We start from the raw sequence: 12,363 nt of genomic DNA, 5'->3' as shown, positions 1-12,363 counted from the left end.
GAGAGAGAGAGAGAGAGAGAGAGAGAGAGAGAGAGAGAGAGAGAGAGAGAGAAAGTGAGAGAGATAACGACGCTATCTTGGTTGGCCTCGTACGTCAGCATTATGTTGTGAATAACAGGTGTGTCAGATGTGTGTTCGCGTCACTTGCATTACAGTGATTAGTGATTGTAGTTCTTAGTGACTTGACGACTGTACGGTTACTTCCTATCGAATCGATGCTTCCGAATCGATCTCAATCACGCTCAATAGCGACAAGGTAGTAAAGGATCTCTCGCAGCTGGCGCTAATGTCGCGCTCGTAGGTGTGGAAAGTTAAAAAAATATGTAGGAAACTTTCGGAGTGAAATCAACCGAGCAAAAGCGGGGCAGTCGTCCAAGATGAATATTAGACTTTTTCCGGATAAAAAGCGCCTCGATATCGTGTTCTGTCCTATCATGTATTGCTGTCTGGTGAACGATTCGCGTCGTTACGCCTATCAATTTTTGTTTCAAAAGAAACTGTTAATGTTAAAAAAGAAAAACGTAATTTACGTAATTTTCGCCGTAATGCGCGTTTCCTCTCTACCAATAAATATAATAATATTCGTGCACATTGCGACAATAATATGCAGGAACCATTCGTTCGATGATTGCTTCAGCACTCGTGTCTAATTATAAAATACAGCCTTTGCACCGCTAACATAGAAAGAAAAAACGAGTGGATCTCATTTTTCGGCACAGCCAACTGGTATCTCGTGAGAAAATTTCTTCAAGTTTTCCATGATATAATCGTCATTATCTATACGACCAATATCGATCGAAGCGGTGATCGATGGAGAATCCGCAAGATTTTACAACAAAGTTACCGAGGAAATTTCTGTCGAGATGTAAGTCCGACGTGGTTCCTGTTAATAAAGATTGAATTATAACGAGTCGAATAAAATAATAACTGAAAAGTTGAGCGATACACTCTGGTTTACGACTTCCACTTGCATTCGGAATTTCGTACGGATCGACGTATAAAGACGCGCGATAACGCGGCGATAACTGCGAACGGCCCGTATCTTTCGTTTATTCGCACACGCGCTTTCCCTTTCACTGGCGTGTGTCTCTCTCGAATTACCTGTTCTGGCGCCGTTAGGCCACTCTGGCCTGTCGGCCGTAGACCTTCCCCGCAAGCGTTCACGGGCGTCGGCTTTCTGCATTTTTGTAATGTCCCACCGTGTTGGCGTACCTGACATTTTTGTGTCCTCGCGCAAACCTCGCGCAAATCTCGCGCAAACCTCTTTGCATCTTCAAGTCGCCGTGCACAACGAGACTGTGCAATTTGGACGTTTCACCTCCCAACATTCTTTCACGTTGAGAAGAGAGAGTCGGGTCATGTTGGAGACTGCTTTATATCGCTGATTTTCGTATCGCTGGTTTGCGTATCTTCATCGCGAAAGACTGTGTCTTTGGTCTTGTTCCCCTGGACGTAGCAGGTTGATAAAACGAAAAGTACGATATCTCCGTGACCTTTTGCCGTTCCCGGATAAATCGGATTCCTCAGCTTTCCGCGTTCTCTCGCGGGGGTGACCTTCGGGATCGAGAGGCGGCGTGGGTAGAAGTCGGCGAAATTGAGAGATGTCGCCTGGTAGCGTCAAGGTCTTCGGTTTTATCGCGCTCCTCTCTCTCTTTAGACCGCTTGAATGCGCAGCTTGAAAGAGATAGGAACTCATTTGTCCTACCCAGGAATGGATTTCGTAAAAAAGGGCAGATAAGACGCAAGAAAATGCGAAGAAAGAAATAAAAATGCATGGAAATAATTTCGCAAGTATACGATAAAATGAAAATGTACAGAAAAAGAAGATGCAAAGGATAGGATAAGACCATGTAGTGAGTAATCGAGATTATTTCAAGTTTTACGAGAGATTTTATTGAGAGGGATAAAAACTGCGGAGCGGTTTGGTAAATGTATGTATAATGTAGGTCGAAGTGAGTCAACTCTGCAAGAGCGGCAAAAGGTGGGGCAAAAAGTAACATTATGCGACACACAATGCATACTACGAGTAAAACATAACGGGTTGACAACAGCAGTTTAGCTGTAGCGAGAAACTGTAGACTTTGTGACACGGTATGTCTCCATTGTATGACTACGATGTTTAATGACATCTAATTACATTTGTGTAGAGCTTCAACTTGTATTATATAAATATACTCGAGGAAAGAGGACAGATATGCGAAGCAATTTATGAGAATTACTCACCAATGGCCAATAATTGATTTAGCGTCGATGAGGAATATAGGGGTTAATATTTCGCGTTATTGATGAGAATTAATTATATTTATGGTTTTTGGTTTATGATATTTAGTTTGGTATTTAGTTCGCGCGAAGATCCGAGTAATAGTTGGGCGCGCTGACCATTATAATGTGTTTTTGAATTTTTCCAGGTATCTTTGCTTATCTGAACTATTTGACACCGAAGAGCAGGAAGGAAATCTTGGAGCTGCTAGTTGGTGGTCTGAAAAGACTGGAGTACCGTGGATATGATTCCGCAGGTAGGACAACATCTTTAATCCCTCATTTCATCTCTTTCTCTCTCTCGCTGGCGCGCGCGCGGTAGAAAAGAAAGACTGGACGGAAGGAAACGTGACAAGAGAAGATTCGCAATAATTGTATAAAGATGATTATATTTGAGAAATGATTCGCGCTTCTCGTCTCGAACCGGGTGTTGGGTCTACCTAAGGAAGACAGACAGCCTTTTTGATTTTGCTGCGAAATAAACACGGCGAAATAAAAGAAACGATGCGATATATGCGTTGGTCGTGGAAATTCCTACACACGGCGTCCTTTTTGCAGGCGTCGCCCTCGACAGCGCGGATGGCAAGGACATCTCGATTATTAAGAAGCAGGGAAAGGTCAAGGCTCTCGAGGAGGAAATATTTTGCCGTAAGTTTCAGATCGCGAGATCCCCAGCGCGTTTCCTTGCGCCAACGACGATCGCTTCTATCGTGCAAAAGGAAACAATCGCGTGTGTTGAGTCAACGAGTAGTGAGCTCTCTTCTCGGGATAGTAAAGTAAATGTAAAGTCTGCGATGTTTGCCCGTAGGTACCAATATTGACTTCGAGTCAAAGACTCAGTGTCACGTCGGAATCGCTCACACGCGATGGGCGACCCACGGTGTGCCGTCGGCGGTGAATGCACATCCTCAGCGTTCCGACAGCGAGCATGCCTTCTTGGTCGTACACAATGGTAATCTTCGCGAATCTACCCGATGCGTTCCTCTCGATTCTTATTCAATCGCCTTTGTGTGGCGACGCAGGTATCGTGACAAATTACAAGGAGGTGAAGACTTTGCTGCAACAGAGAGGATATGTGTTTGAAAGCGATACCGATACGGAGGTGATCGCGAAACTGATCCACCATCTCTGGGTACAACATCCCGCGTATTCATTCCGCGAGCTCGTCGAGCAGGTCGTCCAGCAATTGGTGCGTATTCCGAAGGAAAGATTTTACATCGTAAATTGTTTTCACGGTAGCTACGTTACGGCTGATACATCCAGTACAAAAGTAATTCATTCGCAAAGGATTTCAAGTCATTACCTAGATTTGTGAAGAGATCGAAGCGAGGAAAATCTTGTCGAGACGCGTGTGATCATTTCGAAGCGGCGGAACGAGGCTATAAATAATTCTCGAAATAATTATCTCAAATGTCCCCAAAAAAGAGTCTACATAACAACGCAGCCAAGTAACAATATGGGAAATCATTTTAGGAGGGAGCTTTCGCTCTTTGCTTCAAGAGCAAGTATTTCCCGGGCGAATGTGTGGCCACGAGGCGAGGTTCGCCGCTTCTTGTCGGTATCAAGACGAAAACGAGACTGGCGACGGATCACGTACCTATTTTGTACGGGAAAGGTAAGTTTGGACATTTCGATCCGCGTTTTGACCTACGCCACGCCATGGCACGCCATAGGCGAGCAGCACTACCAACGACCGAAGGCCCGATCTGGCCGAATCAACACTCTCGATGTATCGATACATATACTATATCGAGCGCTTCAACGTCCCGTAAAACAAAGAGCGGTCGACTACATGTCCCTCTCTTTATGCCACAATTGTGAATCGACCAAGACGCGCGAAGACGATACTGCTTCGGGATCTTTTTTTCTAACTAGTCGGTCTGTCTGCTGTGTCGATCATGCGTCTCACGATTTCCTATACGTTCGGAAAGAATGCGCGACTAATAACCGATGACTAATGCAGCATGCGCTTCTTATTTAAATAATCTGGCTGATCTTTACTGTTTATATTGTTATTGTCACTTTGCACTTGACGATCAACTTATTGTCCACTTTTGTCGCTGTGCCGCGGTGCAACGGCAAACAAAAATATTACATCAAGGTTAATCTGTCGATGATAATCGTCGAGATAACGTTCATTAGACGTATATTCGTGGCATATTTACGATTACATTCACGCAGTGTCACGTATGCGTCTATATAGGTGAAAGTTTTCAATCTTTGTACGAGATTAGTGTCTTCTTTTTCTCTCTTTCTTTTCCCCTCCCTTCTCTCTCTCTCTCTCTCTCTCTCTCTCTCTCTCTCTCTCTCTCTCTCTCTTTGCGAGTATTTTGATAATATTATTAGAACGTATTGCAACCCTTATTTTGCTTGTGAAAAATAAAATTTTTCTGCTCCTTATCGTTAACGCTAAAAGAATCTATATAGACGCATGATCGTTATAATCGAAATACTTGTCGCCTGTTTATTTAGAGTTTCGCTGCACATAAGTTCTTCTAAACGAGTGTTACTGTGGATACTATACAAGTGTTTCTTTTGCATGAACACCTTCCGGTTATGTTCTACTACTTTTCGCGCCATCAGACGACCTTCAACGCGCGAACAAAGGTATATACACTACTATAAACTTATCTTGACTTCCTCTTCAGCACTGGATCTTTCACTAAGCAATTAGAGGGTGATAAACGAAAACAACATTGTAGCACGATATGTCTATACGTGGTATGTAAGCCGAGAAGCTCTTTGTCGACGTGCGTGTCGTTTGCCATACGAACAATTGCTGTCAAGCATGCGCTATCCGATCCGATTCTAACGCAAGATCCAGTGGTTGAGGAATGCCTAAATCGATATGTTGCCGATTGTCTTCTACGAAGAGATTTATTGCTAACATTTCAAATCTTGACAGTCGCGCACGAGGACGTGTCTTTAGTCTCTTATCGTTTTCAAGCAGTTATTCAATGTTTGTCTCTTTTTCTCGCTTCAATAACATGAGCTCTCTCACTGGTACGCTAATTGGCATATTTCTGTTTTCTGTCATGTCAACTTTTGAAAACGGATCGCGAATGACACAAACTTACGAGACAAGACAAGATTCGCGACGATTGCTTTCTCCCTTTACAGCTTGACGATCTACTATAGCGCGCAGGACAAAAGCGAAAGATATGTATGTCGTATTGTTTTAAAAGAATTTTGAATTGAACGCGCACGGATACGATGTAGGATTACCGTAAGAGTTAATAATTGCGACGCGTTAGAAATTGCAGGATTATCGTGTATCATGCAACAAACATGATACACCCTATCTAATCGTTGACGCAAAAAGAAAAGATCCGAGGGATCAACCGGTAATCCCTGGCACGGATATTAGAACGCGGAAAATAAATGCGGTGAAACGAAATGCTCTAAATATATTCGCTTAAAGAGCTCAAACACTCGCGACTCTTACGTGACATATAAGCGTGTTTTTCTCCCGGTGCTTTATGTTACAGTTTGAAAAGAAAGATGCATAACACAGAAGAAAGTGAAAGTTACGTGAAAATAGATCTCTAACTCAATTATTGTTGAATTAAAGACCAACGAAAGGAGTACCTTTCTACGAACTGATCGCATCATTGTCCAAGTTAACGCTAACCGCTTGATGCTCGCTCGCTCCGTCTTGTCGCAGCGTTTATTTCGTTGAATTTGCGTGCGATATTAATTGTCACGCTGTGTCTTTGTGGCATTATTTGTGCGCTAATTGTGTTTATTTTCTTTCTCGTTTTTCTCCCTCTCCGCGTCCCAATCTGTGCAGAAGGCGAAGCACCGTCTCAAGGTAATACTTTACGTCAAGTTTTACGCTCTTCCGCTTGTTCGACTAGTTATCGCAGTGAATGGTTTGCGACTAGCCTGTTGCTATGCGAATAAATAAATGTAATTATCCATTTCTTTTTAACCAAAAACGCTTGGATTGGACTTGTTGCGGACTTTGACGGGGTAAGTGGACGGTTGATGGACAATCGTCTTACTTTCAATATGTACACCGTTATCTTTTCCTATCAGAGATATAATCTATAAACTACCCGTCCGCTTATAACAGTTAACCGAAATTTGATTTCTTCTGCGTATCATTCTCGGAAAGTAGTTTGTATTTACTGCTACGAATGACTATTGTCTGTCCCGTTTAGTGAGATTGCATACTCGATTGATTAATCATATTGCCGACAGTGCGCTTTTACTGTTGTTGTTGCTGTTGTTATCGATCGTGTATTGTCATTATTTGTATTAATTGTCGTCATTGCGGTGGTATCGTACTTTTCATTGTCTTGTAGAATGTGTTAATATACGCGAATTCGCGTATATTAACATTTGGGCACCTCTCACGTCCCGAACCTGTGAGACATATCATTTGAATTTTATAAAGGTACCATTATATGCAAGCGTTCGAGCGTCGAGCGTCAAACCCGTGCGTAACACCTTTGCGCATAAATCTAAACCGTTCAGATTTCAGCGTCTTGACGCTATTAGGGCAATGTTGCATAATAGAATCCGTGTTTCTTTCTTTCTGCGAATATTTGTAACATCCAAAAGCTTTTTTTTTGTTTTGTTCATATTGCATTTGCAATTAGTGATATTAATGCAATTAACTCCACGTTTTGTTTGTAATATTCGTCCCATGTAGCACAAAGCACTTACAAAGCTCTTATATAGCGCTTTTATAGCAGTAAGACCTGCAAAAGTGTTTTCTGAGCGCTTTGCAGACGCTGCTGTGCTACTTGGGGTTACTGATAATGCTTGGGGTTACTGCATTTTAATAATCACAAATGATGCCGATAATTAATAGACATTTTGTAATATCTTGCAACTTTTTCTGAATTGCTAATAAATATCTCGAAATTCAACTGACAGTTCAGTATGCAATCAAATTAATCTTACGTTTCAGCAACAACTCACTATATATGTGCTATGCACTATGCATGTGCTCAGCACTTGACGCTCGACGCTCCTATGTAAAGGCATCTTAACTCTCTCTCTCTCTCTCTCTCTCTCTCTCTCTCTCTCTCTCTCTCGCTCTCTCTCTCTCTCGCTCTCTCTCTCTCTCGCTCTCTCTCTCTCTCGCTCTCTCTCTCTCTCGCTCTCTCTCTCTCTCGCTCTCTCTCTCTCTCGCTCTCTCTCTCTCTCGCTCTCTCTCTCTCTCGCTCTCTCTCTCTCTCGCTCTCTCTCTCTCTCGCTCTCTCTCTCTCTCGCTCTCTCTCTCTCTCGCTCTCTCTCTCTCTCGCTCTCTCTCTCTCTCGCTCTCTCTCTCTCTCGCTCTCTCTCTCTCTCGCTCTCTCTCTCTCTCGCTCTCTCTCTCTCTCGCTCTCTCTCTCTCTCGCTCTCTCTCTCTCTCGCTCTCTCTCTCTCTCGCTCTCTCTCTCTCTCGCTCTCTCTCTCTCTCGCTCTCTCTCTCTCTCGCTCTCTCTCTCTCTCGCTCTCTCTCTCTCTCTCTCTCACGCGCGCGCGCGCACACACACACACACACACACACACACACACATCGCTATACTCACATTTTACATCATTTACATCTTTATACATCATTATATCGCGTCATCTCGGTGTGGGGGCTTGAAAGACGAATAAACAGCAAGTTGACAATTTAATCTAATTTAATCGAAGAAATATAAATTAATAGTTTCTGTCTCGAATTTTTCCAGCTACCCACTTTGATCCTTGATTACACTAACATTGCAATATTAGGAAGCACCACTTGCAATAATATAGTAACTAAGAGTCGTGTACATAAATACAAGTAATACGTGTATATATACATAAATATAATATATTGTTGGTGTCATCGATACTGGTTTTTCTCTTTTTACTTATGGATTCGATAGTATGAAGATCACATATCGTAAAATATATGTTTCTCAAAACGGAACTTGTTCAAACACTCTGCATCGTATTACAGAATAGGTATCGACGATAGATGAATTATTTGTTTTTGCACAGACCATCGTCCGCACGGTAGAAATCCCGAACTTCCAGTGATGCCACGCAGCGAGAGCACATCCGAATTTCAACCTCTGGAAGACAAAGAGGTGGAATATTTCTTCGCTTCCGATGCGAGCGCTGTAATCGAACACACGAATCGTGTGATATTTCTAGAGGTACGAGTGACCGTATATGAGATGACATATTGATAAAAATTCTCAGTAGCTTAGTAACGAGATCACAGGAAATTGAAGTGTCGTCTTGTCGGCAGGACGACGATGTAGCGGCCGTCAAGGAAGGCGCTCTGAGTATCCATCGCCTACGTCGTTGCATGGACGATCCTCATGCGCGCGAAATCACAACGCTCAAGATGGAGATTCAGCAAATTATGAAGGGCAATTACGAATACTTTATGCAGAAAGAGATCTTTGAGCAACCAGAGTCGGTGGTGAATACTATGAGAGGAAGACTCAATTTTCAGGACAATTCAGTCACTCTGGGCGGAATTAAGGTAATGTCCGCGAGCGATTTGTTACATTGACTTGTCCCACATATCTCTAGCGAATGACTCTGCGAGTGCTCTTTCTTTAGGATTACATCCCGGAGATCAAGAGATGCCGGCGCCTTATGTTGATTGGTTGCGGCACGAGCTACCATTCTGCCATAGCCACGCGACAGCTCCTCGAGGAACTGACAGAGTTGCCGGTGATGGTCGAGCTCGCATCCGACTTTCTCGACCGTAACACGCCAGTCTTTAGGGACGACGTTTGCTTCTTTATTTCGCAATCAGGTGAAGCTGCTGAAACCAATAGAGAACGAACGACGGAGAAAATGAATGAACTTGAGGAAAATTTCGAGAAAATCATATATTTTAACGAGATAGATAGAGGAGAGAGAGAGATTCGATTGTAAATAAATTTTATTCTGTTCCAACGATAGGTGAGACGGCCGATACGTTAATGGCACTGCGTTATTGCAAAAGTCGTGGTGCTCTAATCGTGGGTATCACCAACACCGTCGGTAGCAGCATTTGCCGCGAGTCCCACTGTGGCGTGCACATTAACGCCGGTCCCGAAATCGGTGTAGCCAGCACCAAGGCTTACACCTCGCAATTCATCTCTCTTGTAATGTTCGCTCTGGTGATGAGCGAAGACAGAATCTCCCTTGGTTCGAGACGTCAACAGGTACATACTGTTCTCTTTGTTTTACTGTTCTCTTATCGTTCATTTCGTTTAAATGAAACGAATCTTATATCATACTGCTCGCAGATTATCGAAGGTTTGAAGAATTTGGACAATCTTATTCGCGAGGTATTGAAGCTCGATGACAAAGTCAAGGAATTGGCCAAGTCATTGTTTCAACACAAGTCTCTGTTGATAATGGGTCGTGGATACAATTTCGCTACCTGTATGGAAGGAGCGCTCGTAAGTGTGGGATAAGATGCGTGTTTCCTTTCGATCATACGAAAGTTGCTTCGCTATGAATAATTGTTGGCTATTTGCAGAAAGTAAAAGAGTTGACGTATATGCACAGCGAAGGTATTATGGCTGGTGAATTAAAGCACGGTCCTTTAGCTCTCGTCGACGACTCCATGCCGGTAATTATGATCGTGATGAGAGACCCGGTATACGTGGTGAGTTTCCTGTCACATTTCAAGCACTTTTAATGGTCGATTGAGTCGACTCTCATCCGAAAAGCAAATACTAATAAATGTAATCGCGAATATGACTCGCGTCATTGTTTCATCATTTCTTTATTTTGTAGAAATGCATGAACGCGCTACAGCAAGTTACCGCGCGAGATGGCAAACCGATCGTTATTTGTGAGGAGGGAGACGAGGAAACGAAATCATTCGCCGACAGGGCACTCGAAGTACCCAAGACGGTAGATTGTCTACAAGGAATTCTCACCGTTATTCCCATGCAACTGCTGTCCTTCCATATTGCGGTTTTGCGTGGTTGCAACGTCGACTGTCCGAGAAATCTGGCCAAGTCGGTGACGGTCGAATAGAGATCGAACGAATTGTTCTTTGTCGACTTTTCTCGTTTCACGAGACCGCCGGTGTTTCTGTGGAATCGTGGAGCCTCGTCGAGAATAGTAGATGAGAGCGAAAAGACAAGAAATTGTTATTATCGGAATATACTATGCTGCTTATACCATTTCGATCTTTTAAATCGTTGCTTACTTTATGTTTTATGACGATGAATAAGTGAATCGTTAAGCGCGAAAGATTAAACTCTCTCGTGATTCTTGTACTACAATAGCAAAACATTCGTCGCGCATTGTCGCACATTCTGTGAAATTTTCGGAAGCGGCAATCGATTTATTTACTCTCTGCATCACATAGTATAACGCTCGATACATACGTCCCTTTTCGTCAGTGATATTGTACAGAAAAATTCCCAAACACGTATGATTCTATCGCATTTAATGTGTGTATTTTAATTCGCGTATAGTCTAAGTGCAATCACAGGCGAATAAATGCGTTTAATTCAAGGGGTAAGATGTGACTCACTTATCTTCATGATTGAGCTAATACGTTCGCTATGCTACATTTCGCAAATTCTTCCACCCCAAACTATATTTATAATATGTATGCTTTCTTTGTCATCATTATTATTATATATAAAGAGAAATGTCAAAATATTTTTTAATTTGTATCACGTACGTGTGATTTTAATCTATCATGACAAGACAAGTCGCACATATGTGACGCTGGTAGCGAACGTGCTAATTAAACTTTTGACCGATATTTGGGTAAATCTTGACATATGAATGTGTCCTTTTTATATTATTTGTCCGAAACAATGGTCTTTTGCCAATGTATTATTAATCATTACATATTCGTAGTATCTTTCGGCAAACCTAATCATCAGGTTGATTCAGTGTGACGCGAAAAAAGTTATAAAATATAGTTTTCACAAAGATCCAATTACTACCTATACAAAGGTTAACACTACGATAGAAAATGTGTATTTCAAAGACAACAACGACAATGGATCTACATAACACTTGGAGAATTAAGCATTAATTAACTAAGTGTACGTATGTATATGAAGTATAGTGTATGAAGTATGTATATGCACGCGCGTAGTAAATATCAAAACAACAACAGCGATCTTTGTACGAAAAAATTATACATTCGATGCGACTATATATGACACAAGGACTGCCGACTTGTTCCTTTTCTCTCTCTTTCTTTATTTCTCTCTCTCTCTCTCTCTCTCTCTCTCTCTCTCTCTCTCTCTCACTTATTCACTCACAAGGTAATAGTTATTGCATCATACGCAAATATACAATAATAGTTTACTAGAATTACATATACGTTCTTTTGATAAATTTATCACGTCAAATGTAATTAATTACGTAAGATTAGATTTATAAGATTAATCAAAAAATACATGCAATCAACGTTTCAGCTCGTGTTTAACGATATACATTTTTTCCTCTTAGCTTTCAAATAAACAAGAAATATTGAACGTTTGCGCAAGTATCCTTTAGAAAGAGCAACGTATTTGTGATGTTAAAAAATAATTCTCAAAAATATGATATGTATTACCGAAATTCACGAAAAGAGAGTTTGATCGAGAGGAAAACGTGGGCGACAGCCCTCTGCAGTCGTTTTGGAATTGCGCCAAGATGGTGTGTCCAAGTGATGCCAGTCGCCGACGTTGGCCGACGCGCGTCACAGTAGTAAATCTCGCGTTTATGCCCGGCACGCGGATGCGCGCGCGGCGGAGGTGTGCACCCGTCGTGTATCGAGCGGCGCCGTAACTCCGCTCACGGGGATCCAGAAGAACTTGGTCCGTGCGAATAGCGAGCGATTTCTTTATCGTCAACGCGACGACGAACAATCTCTGCCACGAGCGAATAGTCGTAAATTTCGTCGTTTTCATCGCCTGACGTCGCTCTCGACATGATTTCGTGACGAAGAGCAACACGGATTTCGGTAATAATTAAATAATTTTTAATCAATAGACATCGATAATGCTTCGCAATCAGGCTAAAGTTGAATTTGCTTCTCCGGTCAAACGCTTTACGATTATTGCGCGAGAACAATTTTCAAGTGAAATTCAAACATACGAGAGTAATTTCTTTGCGCGCGGAACAAGAATAAATATTACATTTATATACAATTACAGACGTGTTAACGAA

General features: G+C 42.2%; 1 protein-coding gene across 5 annotated transcripts in view; it reads left to right on the top strand.

The window, feature by feature from the left end:
• The window catches only part of LOC116841637 (glutamine--fructose-6-phosphate aminotransferase [isomerizing] 2-like), a 16,594-nt gene extending 4,968 nt beyond the window's left edge, over positions 1 to 11,626 (top strand). Inside the window, exons 2-15 of one of the 5 annotated variants that reach the window (XM_032809810.1) lie at positions 2,409 to 2,516; positions 2,818 to 2,907; positions 3,068 to 3,211; positions 3,282 to 3,448; positions 3,733 to 3,874; positions 4,843 to 4,866; positions 6,050 to 6,070; positions 8,227 to 8,384; positions 8,480 to 8,719; positions 8,800 to 8,998; positions 9,148 to 9,392; positions 9,477 to 9,632; positions 9,713 to 9,841; positions 9,973 to 11,626. In XM_032809810.1, the coding sequence (XP_032665701.1) occupies positions 2,409 to 2,516; positions 2,818 to 2,907; positions 3,068 to 3,211; positions 3,282 to 3,448; positions 3,733 to 3,874; positions 4,843 to 4,866; positions 6,050 to 6,070; positions 8,227 to 8,384; positions 8,480 to 8,719; positions 8,800 to 8,998; positions 9,148 to 9,392; positions 9,477 to 9,632; positions 9,713 to 9,841; positions 9,973 to 10,218 (2,069 nt within the window). In that variant the 3' untranslated portion in view covers positions 10,219 to 11,626. The remainder of the gene's footprint in view (positions 1 to 2,408; positions 2,517 to 2,817; positions 2,908 to 3,067; positions 3,212 to 3,281; positions 3,449 to 3,732; positions 3,875 to 4,842; positions 4,867 to 6,049; positions 6,071 to 8,226; positions 8,385 to 8,479; positions 8,720 to 8,799; positions 8,999 to 9,147; positions 9,393 to 9,476; positions 9,633 to 9,712; positions 9,842 to 9,972) is intronic. The other 4 variants (XM_032809809.1, XM_032809813.1, XM_032809812.1 and 1 more) reach the window with 4 other exon arrangements.
• Positions 11,627 to 12,363: the final 737 nt, after the last annotated feature.

Source organism: Odontomachus brunneus, unplaced genomic scaffold, assembly GCF_010583005.1.
Source record: "Odontomachus brunneus isolate Ranch 3 - 2012 unplaced genomic scaffold, Obru_v1 Obru_scaffold_017, whole genome shotgun sequence".
Taxonomy (NCBI): Eukaryota; Metazoa; Arthropoda; class Insecta; order Hymenoptera; family Formicidae; genus Odontomachus; species Odontomachus brunneus.
The sequence above is the reverse complement of the archived record's forward strand: the minus strand, read 5'-3'. Positions and strand labels throughout refer to the sequence as shown.